The sequence below is a fragment of the Xiphophorus maculatus genome, chromosome 11 (assembly GCF_002775205.1).
Source record: "Xiphophorus maculatus strain JP 163 A chromosome 11, X_maculatus-5.0-male, whole genome shotgun sequence".
NCBI classification, from domain to species: Eukaryota; Metazoa; Chordata; class Actinopteri; order Cyprinodontiformes; family Poeciliidae; genus Xiphophorus; species Xiphophorus maculatus.
The window spans coordinates 18,270,029-18,294,906 of record NC_036453.1 but is presented as its reverse complement, the minus strand read 5'-3'; the positions used below and the strand labels follow the sequence as shown (position 1 = coordinate 18,294,906).

The 24,878-nt window shown below is 38.6% G+C and overlaps 1 protein-coding gene across 1 annotated transcript; it reads right to left on the bottom strand.

Annotated features, from left to right (window-relative positions):
- Positions 1-5,311: 5,311 nt before the first annotated feature.
- LOC102230208 (glycogen phosphorylase, muscle form) lies at positions 5,312-24,136 on the bottom strand. The gene is made up of 20 exons (XM_005805823.2): positions 23,806-24,136; positions 18,560-18,661; positions 18,367-18,445; positions 18,171-18,274; positions 17,476-17,607; positions 17,272-17,383; positions 17,095-17,177; positions 12,969-13,112; positions 12,681-12,773; positions 11,521-11,667; positions 10,734-10,897; positions 10,012-10,126; positions 9,799-9,900; positions 8,271-8,418; positions 7,513-7,571; positions 7,293-7,434; positions 6,999-7,206; positions 6,390-6,524; positions 5,969-6,035; positions 5,312-5,828 (listed from the first exon to the last, which is right to left on the bottom strand). Exons 1-20 carry the CDS (start codon positions 24,046-24,048, stop codon positions 5,679-5,681), a joined length of 2,529 nt encoding a protein of 842 aa, XP_005805880.1. The 5' UTR covers positions 24,049-24,136; the 3' UTR covers positions 5,312-5,678.
- Positions 24,137-24,878: the final 742 nt, after the last annotated feature.

Sequence of the window (24,878 nt, the reverse complement as noted above, 5' to 3'; positions counted from 1 at the left end):
GTACTCAGAACCCAAGAACCTGCTCACATTTTGTCACCGTGCAACCAGAAACCTCTGTCTTCTTTGTAATGATGAGCCAACACAAATACAATCTTATCGTAAATTTTTTGCTCTTCTTAAAATAAAAAATAAAATAAAATAAAATAAAATAAAAAATCAACCGGTAACCTGGATTCCCATACAGGAAGTCTTTGGGTTAAAATATTTTCTATACCCACTTATTTCTTCCAGGGTGCCTCCTGGCAATGGTGATCCCAACGTCCAAGTGAAGTCTGATCTCATCACTGTTTAGTTAAAAATGGCTGGCTGAGAATAATCATGAAACCCCTCTTAAGGATAAAACAAACCAAGTCACAATTTTTGACTCAATTATTGGTTAAAGTTATGCAACCTTTGTCGCAACTGCAAGAACCCAGCATTTGGCTTAAACAAATCACGAGAAATCAGTAAGACTCCAGCCTTGCTAGCAATTCAAGTACCTCAAGTTTACCTGTAGATATGAAAATTCCTGTTTATTTTGCTCCACATCATAGTGAAAACATAATGAGTTGATGGCAACTAAAGTTTCTCCAGCAAGCATCATGTTTGTGGTTTGTAATTGAAGTGCAGTGTTTTAACAAACTAGACCAAATAGAAAAAGCCGTCTATTTGTAAAAACAGATAAGTATACTTTTACAAATACAGCGACCAGTTAAACTAGCTGGGATATTTGTTGGTGTGAACGTATTTACTGAACATTCTCCTCTAAAGTTATTAGTCCTTCTTATATCACAAGAGTCTGACTCTGTTGAAGAAGGCGACGGGGGCGAGCAGACTTGTTTCTTGGATTGAAAGACTGACTTATTGAGCGAGACACATTTATTTTTTTTCAAACAAGAGACTGTTTTCTGTCTCTGTCATATATTGATCAAAGCAAGTCTCAAGCATTTCATTTACACCTCAGGAAACTCTGTCATAAGGCATAATATCTCTCCACAAACACAGAGCTACAAAGTGAGGCAATTGCAGCCAGTGACTCCTCGAGAGGAGCATTTTTACAGACCCACAGATCATAACTTTAAAAGGTAAAGTTATGTTTTACAAGGGAACAAGACATAAGTGGAAATCCTGTTTAAATTCGTTATATATCTACTGTTATCTGAAGCGTGGGATTTGTGCTTGATCCTTGAACTCAAAGATAAGCCCAAAAGCAACAAGTTATCTTACAGTTTACTGCAACTCTAAAACCAGACTATAGAAGCCAAAATTTATAAATGTGACATAACACATGTTTCCTTTTATCCTCTCATCAAGTCTGTTAATGGGTTTTTTCAAGATTAAACACACAACCCTGATCTTTTGTCACTGTGCAAGCAAAGCTTGTTGAATAGAAATGTGTGAATCATCCATTTAAAGTCAAGCTCCAACATGGTTAGAAAATAACACAACTTTTTTTTATTGGTGTCAGATGTATATAAAAATATCCTCTTCTTCACTGGCAATAGGGCTGTGAAAATGTGATCCCCTCATTCTGGTTTTCTTTTGTTTGTCAAATTTAAATATTCCAATTCATCAAACAAAGCTGAATAGCAGCTAAATGGAGTAAAGTGAAAATCATTTTTCAATGGTCATTTATTCCCAACTTAAATCATGAATGAATTGTGTTTAACAACAATCTGTGGAAGACTGAAGAGACTTTCATGCATGACACCCATTCGAGGGAAATCAAGAAATCATTGACAACATAGCAGGCTCAAAGAAACACTATGTCATAGTCATTGATACTGACATTTATCAGCTTGGAAATGGTTACAAAAAACATTTCTAAAACTTTGAGACTCCAGGGCACCACAGTGAGAGTCATTATCCACAAATAGAGAAAATATGGATCGGCGGCAAACATTTTCAGAAGTGGTCTGCATACCAAAATTACTCCAAAAGCTCATCTATGACTCATCCAAGAGGTCTCCATGTAACCAATAGATTGACAACTATCTACTGAGTGAGGCCTGAGTGTTTTGGTTGGTTAATCACTCGTTGGTTAATGGTTTTTGAGAGCACCGTAGATCTTAGCTGCTCCAGCGTGTGTTGCTTCGACAAAAAGTGGTTGTCAAAATTTAGCATCTGCAGCAGGCTAATATTCAGCTTCTTTCATGGATTTGTCCACATTACTTCCAGGCATTCACTACTCACTTGGTTTGTTTTTCTGCTTCCTTAGATGTCCTATCTACTTGTTGACATTGTTGCCGTCACCTGGCACAACAGGGCCTCTCAATGTTAATGTTCACTTCTTTCAAATCTTGCGTCACCATTTGCTACAGCAGCTTCCTCAACCTCATTTACTTCTTATTTACCCATGAATTCTAAAAATCTTTGCAAAATCAAGCGTCGCAGTTAAATTCTCTCTGGTTACTTCAAATAGACTTCAAACTTGATATTTGATGACCTTGAATTTTATTGATTCTTTGTACGCGGTTCTTTCTCTGACAATTACTGAGAAAAGTTTCTGTTCTTTGGTGATTTAAAAAAAGAGGGTTTAACTCTGCAGTTTGTGACTGATGACATACTCAGCATTTCAAATGCTTGTATTTGCCATCGGGTCACAGCCAAACTCCAAAAATGTCACCTATTATTCACTTTTAATGGTGTAAGCATATCACAGATACAAAAGCTATTTACTGTACAAGAGTTTTGATTTGGCAGAGATTAAAAAGCCTGGATAAGTTTTCCTTTTTTTTTTCATGACACATTTTGAACCCACATATTACAGAGGTTTTATTTATTAGCTGTTTTTCAGTTACTTGTACATTTTTTAATTTAGAGCGCACTGCCACACAAAAGTATGTCTAGCCTTTAAACTTTTTCACCTGTTGTCACATTGCAACCTCAAACTTCCACGTATTTATTATGAGATAAAAATGTCGAAAGTGTAGTATTCTTTATGCTGTTTGCTGAACTCACAGCTGCAAATGTTTCCCAATATGTCCCCAGTAACTTTAAATATCAAGACACTGAAATAGTTCAAATTTAGTCAAATTGGATGGAAAGTGTCTATCAACAGTGAATCTCAGTTGGTTGCAGGTCTATTGTTGCTCTGGCTGCATGTTTAGGGTTGCTCTTCTGCTGGAAAATGAACATCCCTCTGACTCTGTTTTGTGATAAGGTAACTTCAGAAGATAATGGAGTGCACTGGACTTTGTTTGAATAGAAGTAAATAGATCTGAGCATGATATAATGTGCTAGCAGATAAAAGACCTCTAGTTGGGGTTGCAAAGAAAGGGGTTCTTCTCTAAATCTAAATGTTGTTCAGCACATGCTGGCAAATTCGGGCCATTTAAATTCAACACTCAGTTTGTAGTCGAGGTCATGGCCTCCTTGTTAAACTTAAAATAAAAAAAAGATCAATAACTGCTCTAACAGGTCACACATCCTATCGGACTGGAGAGAGGAGCCGGTTTATCGTAGCAGAGGTTCTTTTTTATGCTGATGTTGTGATTCGTGGCTTTTTATTTAACTATATGAGTACACCCGTTGCACTGGAGCAAATGTTATCAGGAAGAGCCTGTGATAACAGCTCATATTAAGATTAACTGCTTCTGGCTGCATCCCTCCGCTGGAGTGCTGCCCTCACAAGTAAAAGTGCCAAAGTCCTGTCTCCTGGTAAACTGGGTCTCGTGCTAATGTTGACACAGAGGTTTGCTCTGGGGCAACAGCCTTATCAGACACCAATATCCTTGTTTTTGTGTTGACCTATTTAACTGGACATATTGTCCTTTTCTTTCTTTATTTTTGCAATGCCATCCCATGTTGGGTGTTGGAGTTTTGTCCAAAACAATCCATCCTGAACTCATTCACATCTTGACTGTTTTGGCAGGTACCCTATTTATTTTCCCAGCAGCTGATATGGTTTTACTAGGGCATAAACGAGCACATTTTGTGATACATTTATGGAAATACCTGTCATATCCATTGACGTTAATGAAGGGATGTGCCTGTTAAAATGTAAAGTCTGCAGTTCTGTGGAAAAAGAATTTACCCCCTTACTTTGCTTTTTTGCAAGAGTGAATGTTTCAAATCATCAAACAAATGTTATCAAAGGAAGCACTAAAAGCAGTTTTCAAATGAGGATTAAATTTTTAGGCAACAAAAGCAATTCAAACAACATGTGAAAAAAGTTATCTTTCCTTGCCCAAACATAAATTAATTTAGATGACGCCAGCAAATTTGTTCAGGTAGGTACAGCTCATCCTGACCTTACTTAATACAGGACCTTTCTCACAATCTGCAGAATATAGCAGGCAAATACTACTGATTTTGGTGTACCATTTAAGCTGCAAAATCTCTAACTGTACTCTTAAGTTCATGAGCTATCATTGGCCGCTTTGTTACCTTCAGCCCATCTACCTCCCCTGTACCTGCATGGGCTCTGAGGTCAGAGACCCTCTCTTCATTTTCTGAAATGTGGAAGGGATAGTCATGGTGTTTACATGCGCTTATCACCGATATGTTGAAGAGCATGCTCATGGTGTAAAGAGACTGAAGCTAATAATCATTTCATTTTAAATTTACATGCACGTTGTCTGTGATTATGCTAATTTTTCAAAGCTAAGTGCAGGATCACCAATTACATAAAGACCTGATTACTGCTAGACACGTAGAATCAAGAAGCCACATAAATGGAAACCATCAGACATCATTAAGTATGCTAAAAGATCATAAAGAAAGGTCATGGCACAAAGTAAAAAAATTCAAGCACAAACCCACTTTTTTATGTAGAGCAATATATATGTTTTCATTATTAAAGGATATTAAAGACATCATTTTTTATTTACTTAGTAAAGAAATGATTTAAAAAAATATATATACAATGTGAAAATGTTAAGTGTGAAAATAAAGAAAAACTGTTTTTTTTTTGTTTTTTACTTGTAATAAGACTGACGATATGAGACAGGGGGTTAAAGAAGCAGTAAAGAGAGTCTGGTGACATCTAGTGGCCAAGGTACACATTGCAATCACTTCAACACTTATTTTCCTAATGAAGCACAGCATCACCCTTTTCATCCAACAGGTTAGGTGAATTTCAAAATAAAAAAAGCACAATGCTTCTATTTATTAGTCAGATTTGCATAGAAATACATAAAATAATGCTTACTCGTTACATGATTTTTATCTAGTAGACATTTTCTCTGTAGTTACTTTTCTGAAACAAATGTGATTATATCCCAAAATATATATTAAACATAACATTTAAGGTGGAAAATAATGTCTAAAACCTATAATGAAGTCCACGTGGCCCAACAATAGTGTGTTAGGTAAATAAAGTCTCAGAAAGGAAAGTTGTTAAAACACATTTTATTTAGAATGAATCTGAATGGATATATAACAGAAACGTTTTAATAATAATAAAAAATATCACCAAAAAAATGTACAAAGCCCACCACAAAGCTCTTTCAATCCACTTTACTTCAGATACATATCAACTCCTACATCTCCAAAGAAACAGTTTTCCTTTGCCATTATGTTACCTGGATTAGTAATAATGAAGGTAAGGAGAAAGGTAAACTTTTTGAGGTTTGAATGTGCTGTGGATGCAAGCTTGTGGGGGCTTCTTGCCTGACATTACAGAGTCAACAATACCGGTTTCAGGTGTTGGAGCCTAGGTGTGAAAGTGTGTGTGTGTTGGCTGTCATAAGAAGAGTTTATTGCTTATCATCAGGGGCAGGCAGTTTCTCAAGCGTGGGCTCCATGCCCCAGATCTCACGCGCGTACTGGGCAATGGTGCGGTCACTGGAGAACTTGCCACATCCAGCAATGTTGTAAATCACCTTCTTGGTCCATTCCTTAGGGTTCTGTTATAAGATGAAAATAACAAGTAAGCAATAGAAGCAGTCACTTTTGTTTCCCCCTATTAAGACTACACTAACAGTACACTAACAGGACTAATCCTAAGCAAGACAGTTAGAAATAATGATTTATTTTGAATTTATACCTTGTACAAAGCATTGACTTTCTCCTGGCATTTAATGTAGTCTTCATAGTCAGCAAAGACCTTGAACCTGAGAGGAAAACATGAAAAACTTAATGAATGAAATGTAGACAATACAAAGCTAAGGCTACAGAGATCAGAGATCTGACATCTTGATGTCTGATTCCAAATTCCTAGAGTCAATGCCAACTTTTATTAAATTATTTTCTTTAAAATGCTTAGACTAGTCAGACCTGACAAACAATAGAAATTCATCAAGGCCTGATCCAGTTTGCTCTACCACCTGCACAACCAGAAAGCCTGTTCGTCAATAATGGTCCTATTTGTACACACTTGCTAGAGTCCACTAAGACCTTCTGCACACATATATATGTTCATCAATATCTATATATTTAAATATACACAAACACTAGATTGTTTGTACCTGTCGTGATGCATCAGCATGTTGACGATTTCCTTAAACAGGTCTGGCTGCTTTGGGCTGAAGAAGCCACCGGCGATCTGGTCAATGGCCTGTTTCAGCTCAGGCAGTCGGTTGTAATACTCCTCAGCATGGTATCTAAGCAGGATGAAAAACAAAAATGAAAAACATTGACTAAAGCACAAGCTTATCGCTGTGGTAACAAGCTCTTTCATCGGTGCAACTACAAAACAGCTCTGTGTTCTTTACAGTCCCTCCTTTTAATATACAAAACTCTTACTATGCTAGGAAAAAACAGTCTTTGAGCAAAGGAAAAGGAAAAGATTATTATTAAAACCAGTGAAACAGCTCAGAGCAGCTGGACTGTCAGAGCTTGTGGAGCTCACTGCGGTGATTTTAAAAGGTCTTGACAGTTGGCCTCTCTCGGAGGTATTTCCCCAAATGGATCTGATAATGATACTCCGATGGCACAAGTAAAAAGAAAAGGATAAACCTCTCTGTACTCCGTCTAAGTCGTCCTATAAGGAATTCTAACATTTTTCAGAGCCAGTAAAAGATTTTCCTGTCCTCTTGATTGCACATGAAAGACGGAAGGTGTGGTTCACTCCTTACCCCTTCTTGTCGAGTGCATCAACGTCATCTACCCTCATGCCAAAGATGAAAATATTGTCTTCCCCAGCTTCCTCTGCCATCTCAACGTTAGCTCCATCCATGGTGCCAATGGTCAGGGCTCCGTTAAGCATGAACTTCATGTTCCCGGTGCCGGAGGCCTCAGTGCCAGCTGTGGAGATCTGCTCTGACAAGTCTGATGCTGGGATAGCTGCAAGATGGCAAAAGAAGAATGTTGATCTCTGCAGTAAGCGCTTCATATAAGTCTTTTCCTCTCGGCATAGAGTGGTTTCTTACCTTTCTCTGCCAGTGTGACTCTGTAGTTCTCCAAAAAGATTACCTTCAGGCGATCTCCGACGACAGGATCGTGGTTGATGACCTCGCCAATTGCTGTAATCAGACGAATGATCATCTTGGCTGTGTGGTATCCAGGAGCAGCCTGCAAGTTGACTTCAGTTAAAGATCTGGTCACATATCTTGTCAAAGTGTAATATTTTTTTTTAATTTTAATACAAACCTTTCCTCCAATCATGACTGTTCTTGGAGTCCACTGCTTGTTTGGCTCTCTCTTAATGCCTAGTAGGAATTGCAACAAAAGTAACTTAACAACCTAAAACTACAAAACAGTACAAAAAAACAAACCTGAATTTATTATGTAAATAAATCTCTGTGAAGGTTGTAAACTGAATGGATGAGCTGGAAGGAACCATCTAAATCCTGACTATTAAAAAGTACAGCTGTCCAACACAGTAAAAACGTTTAAAGGGTATCCTAACTCTACTGAGAAGATTAATGTATAAAGTAATTATAAATATAAAAGCAGTTTTCAGGTTATGGTTTAATTTAATAAGGGACAATTAGTATCCAAGCATGTCGAGTAGCAGTGTAGTTAGGTGTTTCAGCTTTCCAAGTTGCACTCCCTTCAGAATCTTTTAGATATACCTAATGAAAAAAATCTGTGAGTAATTTGGAGTTATCTTCCACTGAAAAACCCATGAATACTGAACCACAAGTAACTGGGAGTCAACTGTAACTCCAACACAAATACTGAAATGAAGGACCCTTTTGAATGGGAGGTAGAAGGACTCCAAAAAACAAAAGACAAATTCTATTTAATCACTTTATATGTTTTACGTCCTGGATAACTGATAATAGACACCAGAAATCTCAAAAGTTGTTACAGGAAAAAATACAAAGCGCTAAAGGACCTCAACAGTGGAAGATTTTACATAATAAAGTAGATGTAGAGCCAGAGGCAGCTAAATGAGGACTTACGGTTGTAGTAAGTGATGATGTGGAGGCAGTTGAGCAGCTGTCTCTTGTATTCGTGGATTCTCTTCACTTGGACGTCAAACATGGAGTTGGGATTGATCTTCACCTTGTAGTGCTCCTCCAAGTGCACAGCGAACTTCAGCTTGTTCTCCTACAGGATCGAAGCATTTGTTTTTGTTTGTAAAGAAAAAAAAAACGTACTTCAGTGTCTGCCACTGTGAACAGATTCATTATGCAAAGGCGGTTAAAGCAATTACCGGAGACAAACAATACGCGAAACACAAACGCGGGAAAAATGCCAATGAAAACTCATAAAGTGTCATGTCACCTCTCTACGCTGATTGCTGGCTGTCACAGCCTGGGTGGGCCAGGGGCCAAGGATGTATTCATTATAATTGCTTTTTAATTACACAGAGAGTTAGAAGTAATGAAACTGGGACACGCCTGTGATGTATAGAGGAGAGATATCCAGATGGAGCTTGGGAATGCCTGGGAATTATATTTGTACTTAAAAAGCCAGTAGCTGTTTCTATGTGTGAAGGACATAATTTTGGTGTTAACAGCCTGTGACTACACAAACATTTTTATATGTTGTCAGAATCCAACCACAAGCTTTAAATACTTTTATAGGGATTTTATGTGATAAACCAACTAAAAGATCTGTGGTAATACTGGAGGAGCAACATGACATCAATTCATTGTGCACCCCACAAACATCTTTGACAGAAGAGAGAAGGCATCCATTGTTGCTGTGACCTTCAGGATAGAGAAGCTGACCACAGTTTATAGAAAGATGGGTGAAGGTAAATACAAATCAATCCTGGGGGAAAAAAACGACGTGAGAAAGCAGAACAATGACTCTTAACGGGCAGCCAGAGCTGCAATGGAATGATTTGGACCAAAGTATATTCTGAAGTTAGAATATTCAAAATGCAGACCAAAATCTAGCTGTGGCAAGAACTGAACATTAATGTCCAGACATGCTTTCCATCTAATCTGACTGAGATTGAGCTAATGGGCAACAACTTCAGTCTCTAGAGGTGAAAACCCAGCAGAGAGATTCCTCAAAGATCAGCAGCTGTAACTTCATCAAAAGGAGGATACACAAAGCACTGAGTCAAATACACTGAAAACAAACCAATAGCACATTTATCAGAATCATATTAGTGAAATCAATTAACCACTGGGACAAAATGTGCAAATGGTTAGGGGATATAATAACATTATCAAGGCACTGTAATTAGATTTAAGGCAACATTGAAAGCATTGTGTGAACTTAAAAAGTGAAGACATACAATATATGTGAAATCTTGCAAAAGCCTATTTTCTTTCACAAAGCTGCTGAAAAAGAAACCAAGATCAGCAGTATGCTCTATTTTTGTGCTGCTAATTAACCATGCTGTGAACCCCAAGGAATGTTGCTACTAAGGTGAGGGAAGTATTTGGTTTTTAAATTTTATTTTTGCTGGGTTAGTGAACAGTTAATGAATCACAAACTCAAGCACATACAGCTAAATAGTCCATTATTCACCTGTTTCACTTTGGCAACATCCCGAATAAATGCCTCATCATTCACAAAATCCCGGAGACGCTGCAGCTGGTCCAGATCACGAATGAAGTCCTCCCCAATTCTCTGATGAGCAACAAAACGACACCAAGTCAGCCCATACTGTGAAGTGGTTCATTCTGCCAGATGACCTAAATATGAGCTTGGTTTTGTTTATGCCGTCTGAGCGCAGCTGACCTCAGCAATGATCTCTGCCAGCCCGGGGTTGCACATGACCAGCCAGCGGCGAGGGGTGATGCCATTGGTCTTGTTTTGGAACTTGTGTGGCTCCATTTCATAGAAATCCTTAAAGCTGGCGGGAAAAGAAAACTTTAGATATATCTGCACACAGCTGCTTGACATTCATTATGTTATTATATAATTTACAATAGAAGTCCTTAAAGCATTCAGGACACCTTGAAGGTTCTCTCTCATTATTTGCAAAACAGCTCAGATTTGTCAGATCAGACTGGGGCCGTCTGTTTACTTTATTTATTTATTTTTTAACTATTCTGTTGTTTCTCAGCAGTATTCTTTTTCTTGGTAGTGACTAAAATTCATCCTAATCTGAAGTGTTTTGCTGCCTGAAATGCAGCCTTAAAATACTGTCCCATATTTACCTCTGTTGATCGCATCAAATCTAAACAGCTGCCACCACCATGTTTCATGTGGAGATAGTGTGAATGAAGTGAGAAGGTGAATGAAGATAAACAAAGCTGCCCACCCTGCTTGCGTCTTTTTCTACTTCTAAGATTACATCCTGCTTTCTGTTGCTGTATCACAAAAAAATCCCAAAACATAAAATGTTGTTGTTTGCTCTGATATGATTAAATGAGAAAGTAAGTAAAACAGGGATGTATGCTTTTTCAAGGGACTGTAGTTCTAATTTAATTCCTGGTAAAACGTTTTTGGCTACTTACATTGTAGCTTTCAGGATATCAGAGTGGATTCTGGCCACACCATTGACAGCGTGAGAACCAACTATGCACAAATGGGCCATGTTAATCCTCTTCTGCCCTTCTTCCTCAATCAGCGACATCCGACGAAGACGATCAACATCTCCTGGAAATGCGGCGGCAACTTTCTGCAAAATCAAAAGGAATGCCTAATTTTAGAAAGAATTACAAACACATCTTTTGCTTGTTACATCAAAGCTGGTCGTTGTCTATACACAACAGGTCACACCATACATTTAAACTACAAGTTAGCAGCATCATGACCATTTCCATCAGTGTGACAGTAGATGAAAGCTTTCACATGAAAGCTTTCTCTTTTTTTTATTGTGCAGCTCTGCCCACCACTTCATGTCAGAAATATCTTTGTCTTGTTTCAGAAGAGATGTGGGAGTTTTTTCTGACAGATGTTGAAAATAAAACTCAAGATACATCTATTTTTTTTTTTTTTTTTTTTTTTTGTGCTTTCACATTCTGAAAGATATTCATCTTTAAAATAACGTTTTTGGCACTGAAAGTCATTGCTGCACTTTGTGTGTTAAATAAATTCTCATTTAATTGTTTTCTAATCTTGTTATTGTTAATTGTTAATGTAAGAGATTAGATATAATTTAATTTCGTCATCATTTTATTTTCAACCATGCTGAGTATACTCTGTGAAGATTAAGCAATAGTCTTATTCCACCATACACTGAAATAGGGTTTTGGATGCAACACTGCTGTCTGTACAGATGTTGCAGTTTGCAGCACCAACCTCCAGGTGGCGTCGGTTGATCTCAAAGACGATTTCCAGGTGACGGGGCAGCAGATGGGAAAACAGGTCTACTGGCCAGCGCTCCAGAGCTTCAGGAAGGACTGTGTGGTTGGTGTAGGCACAGGTCCTAACACATATGTCCCAGGCCTGAACATCAGCCACAGGAAGCAATAGTTAAACATCTTTGTTTTGTTTAATATCACCCATCCATCCATCCATCCATCCATCCATCCATCCATCCATCCATCCATCCATCCATCCATCCATCCATCCATCCATCCATCCATCCATCCATCCATCCATCCATCCATCCATCCATCCATCCATCCATTTTCTGTCCCTTAGAGGGGTCAGGAGGTGCTGGTGTCTATCTCCAGCTAACATTCCGGGCAAGAGGTACACCCTGGACAGGTCGCCAGTCTGTCGCAGGGCATGTCTAATATCAATAAAATCATATAGTTTCTTGAATGATATGATGATACAGGGTTTTCCCAATCATTTACAATGTAATCAAAATTATATGTTGTTTTAGTAATTCAATTTAAAGAGTGAAACTCATATTTTAGATTAATATCTGAGTTTCACAAAGTGATGTGTTTCAAACATGTTTTCCGGCTTTTTTTAATTAATATTCAAATTTTTAAAAAATACCCCAAAATTCTGCTTAATAGATTTTTTTAAAATATTAGAACTAATTAAAAAAAGCATTTTTTACACAAAAATTTCGACCAGAAAAAACACATCCAAAGTAATTTCAAATTATGCACACCATGAGGAACTAATTCCAGTCTCAATTCACATCTTGTAAATCTCCTTCAAATTCTTTAATGAAATGTACACTTTCCCATTCTCTGTCATAGTGGCAATAATCTCTGTAGTTTATGTACTTTTTGAGCCACAGTTTTCCTTTCACTAAATTTTCCATTAATAGGCCCACTGTTTCTTTAGTAATACACTTTTGGGTCTCACCCTCTGTGTAAGCCATTACCAACACAAACAGACACACATCATTCTGTTCGTAATTTATTATTTCCAGTCTTATGAATTGAATAATTTACCTTTTTATTGATTTACTGCTTTGTAACTTTGTACTACTAAGATATACTTGTGCCTGGTACCTGTGAAGAGCTTTAGGAAGATAAAGAAAACGGGACATTTACCGATTCCCAAGAGAGTTTTTCATTATCAACAAGAACCCTCATCAGCTCCGGAATAGCCATTGCAGGGTGGGTGTCATTTAGCTGGATTGCAACCTGCATGTGCAGAATATTTGGTCAATGTAGAACATGCACAAAATGCCAGTAACAAACGTAAAAAACATCGCAGGTGCTGTTCATGCCAACTTAAAATGATCAATAAACAACTACAATATCGGCTCAACACACTGATAGAAAGTTTTTCATGCAGACATTTGACAGAAGTGACTCTGTCAAGTTTTCCCACTGTACCTTGTCAGGCAGTTTGCTGAAGTCTGTGCGAGCGACCTCCCTGGAGCCAAACTTTGAGACCTTGAAGCGACGGATGATGTCCTGCAGGGTGGCAGACACCACAAAGTATTCCTGCTTCAGACGGAGCTCCTTCCCTTCAAAGAACTGGACACAAAGACACCGTTTCGTTCTGAAGTCAAATTTCAGTTATTTTTATTCATTAAATGGGTACTTTCATTCAAATCATGTTTTTTTTTTGCATAATTATAATCAAGGCATTGACTAAAAGTCAATTAGGTATTTGCACAAGTTTGTTGCTGCTGTTGTGCTCTTATCTTTTGTAGATCTACAATAGTGTGAGTTAATTTTTTTTTTACAGTTCAGTAGATGGTTTCACATCCATTCATCCACACCCAGACATCTTTCTCCACTAGTCCATTCTAATGAGTCCCAATACGTTCTCAGGTCATAAGGAATATATAGTGCCTACAGCAAACATTTTCAATATGCTCAGAAGGCTTCCAGATCAGATATCCATAAATATCTCTGCTGACTCCTTTCAACGCAGAAGTGCAGTACCTCTACTCTAAATAAAGTAGTACCTCACTCATTTTCTGAGCGTCAATGAATGTTGCCACACAGCCAGGCTAAACAAAGAAGGCTGATATCAGCAGCTTGTGTCTGGAATAGTGTTCCTTGAGTCACAAACAATAATTCATGACCATAAGCTTTGATGTTTCAAAAGCCGTCAATGTTTTGTTTATATTAAAAATAAAAAAGTGTGGCAGGCATTTATATCCTCCGTCCTTCCCCATATACATAAACACATGCACCCCCGCACACCCACACACACATATCACCCATCAAGCAAATATTTTGTAGAACCAGATGTTGTCACAGTAAAAACTGCATATCTTTTGATGTGTGTATCTTCTAGTTTTGCACATCTACACAGACTTTTTTTTAGCCAAACTTGCTTTCAAAATATCTCAAGCTCAGTCAGATTCGATCTAAACCTTTTCACTGTAGCTTTGTCCAAATGTCTACCGTTGTTCTGATGGAAGGTGAACCACTGCCTCAGTTTCAATTGGTTTTCAACCACTGACAGGTATTTTCAGACTAAAAAGACATCCTGATAATACATATATACAAATATTGTTACATCTTAATCCAAAAAGTACACTGTGTTCCAAATTATTAAGCAGGTGATGTTTTCTCAGATTTTCCTAAATGGTCAATGCAAATGACGGTCAGTATAATTTTCAGGTCTCATATTGTTACAGTTATTATTGCAGTATAAATCTAATTTTACTGAACAAAGCTCCCCATGAGAACAGTATTTTTTTCAAAAATAAAAAACTCAAAATGCACTGCTCCAAATTATTATGGATAGCAGATTTTCTCGACATCTTATGGATTATAAAGAACTGCAAACGGTCATTCTTTGAATGTGCAGCATTAAGTGGTCACATGTACTAAAATCAAAAGATATTTCAATCAAAGATATCTTAATAGACCAAGTTACATGTTAACATAGGATCCCTTCTTTGATATCACCTGCACAATTCTTGCATCCATTGAATTTGTGAGTTTGTGGAAAGTTTCTGCTTGAATTTCTTTGCAGGATGTCAGAATACCTTCCCAGAGCTGCTGTTTTGATATGAACTGCATTCCACCCTCAGGTCTTCTGCTTGAGGAAACTCCAAAGGTTCTCAATAGGTCAGAGGTCAGAGGAGGATGGTGACCACACCATGAGTTTCTCCCCTTTTATGCCCATAGCAGCCAATGACACAGTTGTATTCCTTGCAGCATGAAATGGTGCATTGTCATGCATGAAGATGATTTTGCTACTGAAGGTACGGCTCTTCTTTTTGAACCATGAAAGAAAGTGATCAGTCAGAAAGTCCATATACTTTGCTGAGGTCATTTTCACACCTTCAGGGACTCTGAAGGGTTCGACCAATGATTCTCTCCCCATGAATTCAGCCCAAAAAATGACTCCACCACCTCCTTGCTGACGTCACAGCCGCGTTGGGACGTGGTGGCCGTCCACCACCAATCCACTACTGAGTCCCTCTGGACCATCCAGGGTTGCACAGCAGTCATCAGTGAACAAGTCTGTTTGAAAATTAATCTTCATGTACGGCTGGGTCCACTGTGACTGTTTCTGCTTGTGAGCTCTGGTTAGGGATGGCTGAATAGTAGGTTCGTGCACCACTAGCCTCTGGAGGATCCTCCACCTTGAGGTTCCAGAGGCATCAGCAGCTACATATAACTGTTTGCTACTTTTAAGGGCATTTTAGCAGCTGCTCTCTTAATCCGATAAATTTGTCTAACAGAAACCTTCCTCATTTTGCCTTAATCTGCCCAAACCCATCTTTGTTTTGAATCAGCCACAAATTTCTTCACAGTACAATAATGCTACAGTTTTCGTTAAATATCTAATGTTTTCATACCTTGTCATACGGCACTACACTAGCTGATGATTTTCGTCATCAGAGATCCTTTCTCTTTCCCATATTGCTTGAAATCTGTGGCCTGCTTAATAATGTAATAATGTTCTTAAGTAGATTTCCTTTAATTGAGCTCACCAGACAAACTAATCAGCCAGCTCTCTGAAATTAATTATAGTGATTCAAAGAGCCCTGACACACAATACCATCTATAAATTTAATAGCACAACAAAAAATTTTATCTTTATGAGACTTAGATCCAATTTGCATAATAATTTGGAACACGGTGTCTATAGTGCTGCAAAAAGCTCTGTTTCAGTTCACTAAACATTTGTAATTTCACAGCTGCAGTGGCTACCCATCCCAACATCTGCTCTCACTTGCACAGACATAAATTTCTAAGCTCTTCCTGACTTATAGCTCAAACTAGATGTCTGTCTCCTGGAGTAAATCCTTATTCTTGGGCTTTCAGAAAGCAGAGGTCAGGCCTTAAGTCAGGTCTAAAAGACACCAGAAAACTCCTTGGACAGGGGACTGTGATTGAACTGAAGACAAAACACATTCATTGTCATGTCAGGTGGCTCCTGTCTCCAGGTTAATCACACAACAGCCACACTTTCTTATCTTCTCACCAAATATACTGTGCAGGGAAAAATCAGAAGACAAACCTGTATTCCGTGATTTGATTCCATGCAAACAAAAACCAAAATAAACATTAGGTTATTAATTAAAGGAACAGTATTATATATTTTCCAGGCATTTTATATCACAATCAAGTAACTATGTTACCTCCAATTCTTATAAAAATGCTTTATATTACAAATATGACTTAAAATATATTCGACTTTATAATTTAACACCTTGAAATTGGGCCTCTGTCTCTTTAAAAACTCCTGCTCTTTCTGAAACTCCGCTTTCAGGAAGTCATCACATTATCCATGCTTACCACGTGGTGAGGTGAGGTTTTATGCTGGAAATGTTTTATTTTTCATCCCAAACTGGTCCTCTCTCTTAGTGTCCAACTATTTAAATTTCAGACTCATCTGTTGAAACATTTTCTTTACATTTTCTGCGGCAAACTTCAATGTGGCCCTCATCTTCAGTTTTCTTTTTTGTTCAAGGAGAGCAGAACATCCTTGCAAACCTGCCTTGAAATTTCAACTTGTGCAGTCTCTTTCTGACTGTACAGACATGCACTTAAATATTAATAAGGGCCTGTTGTAGGTTTGGTGAGAAAAGGTTATGGGGGACATTCAGTATTTTGCAGTCGGTTGAACGAGCTTTCCTGGATGGCCAGACCGTGGCATGTTTACTGTCGAAAGTTACCGTTGTGTAGACTACTTTCAGTCCAGTGGAATGAGTAATTTCAGACTCTTTAGAGACTTTCTAAAATCCCTTACCAGACACAAAAGGTTTTACAATCTTTTTTTAAGGCTTCAGGCAGCTCTTAAGGTTTCCCTCCCTCTTCAACAGTTGGAGCCACAATAGACTTAATGTCTGGGGTTTAAACAGCAATAACTTCATTTAAGTACTCTATTTCTCACCATTTTAAATGGGCAAAAAAATAGGATTTTCTATTAAATTGGTATTAAATGTCCATATTTACAAATGTGTTAGAAAAACACACAGTGTCCTAAATGTTGGGTCAGTGGCTCCAGTTCTTGTGGATTAGAAGGTAATATAGTTTTTCTTACATTATCATTGGGGTAAAGGACACGGGAGATGTTCTCAGCCAAGTTCCTGTCCAAAACAGCCTGAATGTAGCCACCAACATTGACTATGAAGAGAAAATAAAACACAAACTTATTGGTTTAAGCAAGATCTGGAATTAGAGAATGTATTAAAAAGTGTCACTAATGTCAGACACGTACAGTCTTTGAGGTTAAACTCGCAAGGAGCCTTCGCAGACCACAGCCTCATGGTGTTCACAACGTTGTTTCTGTAGCCAGGTACAGGCGTGTCATATGGCAGAGCCAACACAACCTATCAGTGCATGAAGGGACAGAAGTATTGCATGTCAGTAGTGTCCCATCTGAACAAGATTTAATCTTTGCTACTTCAGATTATATTTTCACCTGGGTGTCCACCCATTTCACACCGTCAGGCTGATGCTCAGTTCTGCCATAGAAATGAACTGGACGCATGTACTCCGGTCGAGCCTTCTCCCAAGGGTTGCCATAACGCAGCCAGTCATCGGCCTCCTCCACCTGACAAGTGACAGACAGGACAAATGCACGAGTAAGATCACAGAAAAAAATTAATCTTCCATGCGATTTATGGTTAAAAAAAAAAAAAGAATTACCGGTACTGCTAATTGCAGTGCCTTATAAATTATTCTTACTCCTTGAACTTTTGATATCATCCAATGTTTCAACATTAAGGTTTTGCGTATTTTTTATGATTGTAGGAGATACGGTAGCAAGAAATTAGACATGAATATTATACCCACAGTTAAACAGTACCATGTTTTATTAATGACACGGTAAAGGGTGAGCTGCGAAACTGTTTAAAAGTCACATTTTCATCTCATATGCCCAGAACCTCTTCTTAAACACGTTACCCAGATGGTTTGTGCCAAATTGCATATGGTACATTTTTTCTAGCTTTCTTTCAACAATTTTGCGAATCGTTATAAAGAGCACGACGGACGCCATGACTATGAATTGTCCTGTTAACAGATTTCCCCACATTTCCCCCAGGGCTCGGTTAAGAGGAATGAACACAATATTTTTGCAAAACACTGTATTAACATTCACTTTTTTTTCTATACCTGCCATCCATTGACGATTCTTTGGTTAAAAATGCCAAATTCATAGCGAATGCCGTAACCATACGCAGCCAGGCCCAATGAAGCCATTGAGTCCAGGAAACAGGCTAAACAAACAAAAGCATGTAAGAATGTATTCATAGAAAACAAGAGTGATAATTTTCATCTCATGCAAAGTGCAACAAAATAAAAGACGTACCAGCAAGACGTCCCAGGCCTCCGTTACCCAAGCCAGCATCTTCCTCCATGTCCTCCAAGTCCTCCATGTCCAAACCCAACTACACAGAATGGACAAAAGAAGAGGGGATTTGGGGGAAGCTGCTCCTTTATGCACTCTTTGGAAACAGAATTTCACTCTCATAAGAGGATTAAATTAAGCTGCTTTGTCTCACCTGGTACATGGCCTCGTCACAGGCGTTCTCCAGTGCGAGGTTCACCATGGTGTTTTGGAGCGTGCGGCCCATGTAGAACTCCAGAGAGATGTAGTACACACGCTGCAGATTGGACACAAAGAAAGACGAAATCCTGTCACCTTCAATAAACTGAACAAATGAATAAAAAGGCGTTAAGAGGTTTCATTTGTGCCACTGTTATAACGGTGAAAGCTCCTCCCAGCTGGATGGATGGTAGTGGTGGTTCTCAAAGGTTCACACATTCTTGTTAAAATGCCGGGTCTACATGCCATAAGCAAATGAGAGGAAGAAAATTTAGCATTGTTTCAACGTATTCTCCATCAACAGAATTCGCCATGTAATGTCAGAGGAAAAACACATTAATTATAATATTAGTGCAATTGACTGATTAAATATGTGTGCACAACTTAACCTGATATTTTACTAGGGCAACTTGAGGCAACTATTTGGTTTACATCTCAAATTAGTAATATTTTTCCTTTGTCTAATTTGACAAAGTTCTCTGCGCAATTGCAATCCTTGGTAAAAAGAAAAATTCTTGAATTTTTTTTTTTTTTTTTAATTTAAAAAATCATTAAAGCTGCATTGTGTGTATGCAAAAAAGTTGCATATTCATTACAACTGCTATTATATCCTGATAGTGTCATGTGAAAAATTAAGCTCCTCTGCCTTCTCCCTGTGTTTCTACTGCCATCGGCAGAAATACACCACTCGGTCAAAAACAACCAATCAGAAGCAGGAGTAGGACTTTAGCACTGTCAATCAAGCTCGTGTACACACTGCTCACACCCTCCTTCTCGATCTCTGTTGCGCTACAGCTCCTTTCCTTCTTTTCCCTCCTGTGAATGCACAGGCTAGTTATCATGGCCATGATGATGGCGGAAGATAGTTTTTTTCTGAAACAGTAAGTTGTTTCTCCGCAATTAGCACAGCTGCAGTAAACCGGCAATCTTGACCAGTACATACACTAGCGTGATTAACAGTGCTGAGAACTTCCTCCTGGCTCTGATGGGTTGTTTCTGATCGAGTGCTATATTGATGGCAGTAGGACCACAAGCAGGAAGGAGAAGAACTTGTTGTTTTTCCCAGATTATCTGTTTCATGTTATACAGTCATGACATACTGACAGTTTGACCAAATATGTAACAAACATATTTTTATAAAAGATACCGACTGCCAGGTTTCTTTTTGGACGTCTTATGCATGCTTGAACTCTCAGTGATGCTTGAATTCATCAGACCTTAACACATTCTCCTAGAAGGCTTTAACATTGATCTTCAAATCCAGGCCTGGAGGCCCAGTGTCCTGCAAGTTTTTGATGTGTTTCTGCTTTAACACACCTCAGTCAAATAATGAGATCATTAGTAGGACTCTGGAGAACTCAAGTGCATGGAGGCGGTGATTCAGCCATTCGGCCGTGTTGGACCGTGAACTCATCTAAAACCTGCAGGGCACTGGACATTGAGGCCTGAACCAGAAGACCTCTGGTTTAAGAGATTTTAACCAGGCCTGGATGGTTTCTTTGAAGGAATAATATTATTTTAATACCCCACTTATTAGTCTAGACACACGGAGAATGCAGAACATTGTTGTCATATGTAGAATACAACTAGTTCATGCTTGAAATAAATTCTCCTTCAGTGTTGCTCTCTGACCCTTGGCTGCCTCCCTGACCACTACAAGCTCATTCTTTTAAGCAGTTGCTGAAAAGGTTCAGTTTCTATGATATTCCTCTCAATCCATAGATGAAATTATTGGTAACTTTCTACATTGTTGGCATATGTAAAATGCTAAATGATGTAAAATGATTATTATTTGTTTACCATTTTTTGCACTGTAATGATGGGAAAGAATGACATCAAGAAAATCTTACTTGTGCAGCTTATCTTTATTTCAGGTTAACCCAAAGATCCTTGAAATATTATAGTTGTGAACTCAATTCTGAAACTGATTTAAAAGGAGCTCAAACAAAACATTAGCTCAAGGGTGTGCATACTAATAAAGCCAGAATATTGCTGCTCTTTATTTTTATATATTTCCTCTAATAAAGTCGTTTTTAGTTTAACTGTGCAGGATATGTCACTGACTTTATTCGTGGAATAAGGTTTTTAAATCCTTTATCAAAGTCTAATTTTCTTACCTCTCACTTTTGAACAGGGGTTTGCACCCTTTTAAGAGTTTCTGTATTTGGCACTGAAACTATAAACCTGAGAAATCATATGCCAAATGTCAAAATAACGCCCACACCTTTCTTGAAAAAACAAACAAACAAAAAAAAAAACTTCAAGTTTCATGATTTAGTTTCATGGTTGGGAGCGCTTATAAATGTGCCACCTGAGACAGTGTTTAGCCTTTGCCATTTAGATGTTGTTGTTTTTTCCCCCCCTTTCCTCTGACATGGAAGGGCACACACAGGCAGAGGAGAGAAGGAGGAGGACTAGGGAGGGGAGCGGGTAGAGAGCGAGGGAGGGGACTAGGGGAACAGATTGCTTTGGGTATTACATAACATCCAACATTTTGGGCCCGGTAAAAAATAGCTCCTGTAGAGGTCGTTGTAAAGGTCAGCCAGAACCTGATAACCTTTAATTGTGGAGTTCAAGTCCTGGTAGACAGAGACGGTACAGATAGATGTTTAAAAACGATGGTGAGGGGAAATGACAGGGGCTCCATTTTGAGTGGTGCTGAGGATTCATTAAATTATATATAACAGCACGTTCCTATCCCATTTTACTTAATTTACTCTACTGATCACCCTGTTTTTTCCAAGAATGCAATCAGTATTAAGAGAATGGATCACGGAGGTCCACACCTTAGTTTAGCTTGGATGACCTTCCTCCCTATGCTTTCCAGTTAGACCAGCATGTTATTCACCTTCGACCATTCCGTTCAGAGCTCAACCCCAACATGCCACTCTGCTTCTGATTGTGCTGTTGTAGCCCACTGACCTCTGAGCAAACGTTTTCATACAATCACCAGGATCTTTCTTGAAAGCATTGCCTCAGCAAGTGTTGTTGAAAAGCGGGTTCCCTCTTCCAGCTTTGTTCAGTAGGTTTATTAATGAGCCTCCAAAGAACATATTATCACACAACGTAAGAGGAGATGGAGCTGACTTTTACCCTCCTTCTCAACCCTCCGCCTGTAATTACATACGGTTCCAGCTGACATTTCTAAGTGCAAATGTGTTGCAGCTTGCAGTTTTATTGTTCTGTTCAAGTGAACCACAGCCTTATAGTTCCTCTAAGATTCCCAGCTGTAGCTGCTGCTTAATGACTGAGTGGCTGTTGGCATAAAGCTTTAACGTAACTGCATTACAACAAGCAGGTTTCGGGCGGCCTTGGATCTCACACACTCACACGACCTAAGCAAGGAGGAGGAGGAGTACGTGTTGGTGGTCAGACGGGACAGGAACAGAAGGTCATGGGTGAGTTTAGTGTTTCAACACACTATAAGCAATGGGGGCATACTAGCAGAGTGCTAAGAACCCCTACCCCAAAGAAGTCTAAATGTCATGGCTGCCATACATTGGCATCAGTATGTTAAAACTGTGCTTGGTATTACTATCCTGGGCTCAGAGGAAGAGTTCATATAATTTACCTTCAGTACAACACAGTTAAGTTCCTTACTGTATTTGGTCATACAATAATAATGTATTCTTATTTATTGTTTTATCTATATAAAGGCAATGTTTTGTTTTGGCTAAACACACAATACCCTGGCTGGGCTGTTGGTAACCAAAAACTCCACAAAAATACTGATGATAAACTAACATGCTATTATAATACAATTATGTAATATTTATATAAAATAAATACTAGTGCATCACTGCTTTCAGGCCGGTAAAATCTAAAATCTGTACTGTACAAGAAACAGGATATGGGCGTTTTAAATTACACCAGAGAGTTCTCATTGTTGTATTACTGTACAGTACAAGCAATATTTGTTGCTGTATGCGACGGTAAGCAGCAGTAAAGCTGGTGGCATGTTCAGTGGTGCTAGACTTAACACAATTGTTACAGCCTAAGTATGGCATGACTGTTAATTTTAATCAAATACTGTGACATTTTTTACAAATTAATGTTTTGGTTTTTTTTTTTCTGTTTTTTCTCCGAAGAGTTTTTGCGGCGCTAGTGGCTCGTATTTTTTTGTACAGTAGGCAGACAGGAAGGAGGGTGAGGAGAGGGGGGAGGACATGCGGTAAAGGTCGTCGGGACCGGGAGTCAAACCCGCGACGTCCGCGTTGAGGACTAAGGCCTCCAAACGTGGGGCGTGCTAACCCCCCTGCGCCACCACAAATTAATGTTTTTATACAATATAAGATATGGTGATATTTTAGGTATGAGTCAAGGCTGATTAGGGGATAATGTTTATTATGCATGTTTAGTCTTTTCTTGTAGCAATGGTCCAAACAGGGCCAGTATTTAGCAAAGTAAGTATGACTCCACTGCAATTTGTGTTTGTTTGTAATCAAAGCCTGCTTTGTGTAGGTAGGGCCCCAAAGCTGCCTTTTGACTTTTGCCTTCTCTGACACTGGGCACAAAATTGGAGTCAACTAAAGATTTCCCACCTTTTTTAAAGCATTTACTGATTACTTTTAATTTATTTAGACCTTGCATTAAATAATTTAGAAACTTGAGTACAAATACTTGTAGCACTAAATATCTTTTAGAAAATTATGCAATTTAAAAACTTCAACGTTGTTTTTTTAAATTAACTGATGGGCAGACTTTGAGGGTGGCACACCAGAACCAAGAGCTACACCAGAATTTCTGTGTTTTTATCATGCTGAATGAGTACCAGCATAATAAACCAGGAATCAAGATAAACTGCCTGACCACAAGGTCAAATAAATAAATAAATTATGCCATTTAATGAAGCTTGCACTGTGACTCCTTTAATTAATGTAATAGACTTGATCAGGGAGAGCAACATTGGTGGGTGTGGCTTTTTTTCTCGGGGGTGCCATTGCCTTTTTGGATCCCATCAGTGACACCACTGTTAAATAAAAATGTTAAAATCCAAAATATTTGCACATAATGATTGTGATCATTGTTCATGATATAGGTGTAGGTATTTTAATTTCATCTCACAAAAACAATCTTTCACTCCCTTTTTCTCATAATAGTTAGAGAAGTGTCTTTGCTTTTGAACTCTTACTGTTTATTTTTTTATAAATTGGAATATGAACATATTGGCTTACATTTAGTGCTGCTCTGAGCGTGACTTACTTTGGGATCTTTCTCATAGTAGTGCTGCTGGGTTCTGATCCACCTGCCCACCAAGTGGTCTCGCACCGTGTGGGCGAGAGCAAAGTAGTAATCCCTTTTGGTGGCGACATTCCTGTCCTTCACCAGCGTGAAGTGGAGATGTCTGTTGAAGTTCTGCTTCAGATCTGTGATGTTCTCGACGCCGGCAAGACCCCTCACTGAAATCTGTTTCTTCCTGTCGTGGTCGGACAGAGGCTTGGACATGTTGGCAGCTCAGCTCTCTGAGGTGGGTAGAGATGTAAACGACAAACTAAGCTCAGAGACGCAACTAGAGAAGCAGCCAACACCGCAGGCTGAGGATGAGCATTTTATAGACACGGGTATGAATATTAAGCAAAGGGTGGAGTGGCCTCCGTGTATTGGGTAAAGGGGAGGAGAGAACATGCTGAGGCAGAAGACATCACTGTCAGACTCATGAATAACCAAGGAGGGGCTGTTTGGGACCAATGAGGTTTCCCTGGCAGAAAGACAGTTCACCCCCATAACATGACAGTATCATTTGCAGGATGCATAATCATTCTAAACAAAGTAAAGATTTTCATAAATGTAGCATTCAGTCAGTACATAAAGTTCCATGCAGAGGTATCCATACACATCAGGATTTATGCATTTTGTCAAGTTACAGTCCCAAAACACAACATATTTTGCCACAGAACAACACAAAGTACCATATAATTCAAAGTTAAAGAAAATGATTTAACAGTTTTCAGAGTTCGAAGAGGTCTAAAACGTGGAACTTGAATTTGTATTCAGCGCCATTTACATTAACAACCCCAAATATAATCTTGGTATAAATTGGCCTTAGAGGTTTTTTGAAGAACATGTCAATGGCACTTTAGCTGTAATTTAATCTATTCACACTATGAATAAAGTCTCATTTCTGCACAGGCTTGGTCTCGCACATCCTTGTCATGCTACTGTATTACTAGACAATGCAATAGTACTGTAAGTAGTGAGTGATCGATGCAACGTGTGTGTTTAAATCACACTGTTCAGCAGCCCAGAGCAACGTCAGGCACAAAATTAGCAGGAGC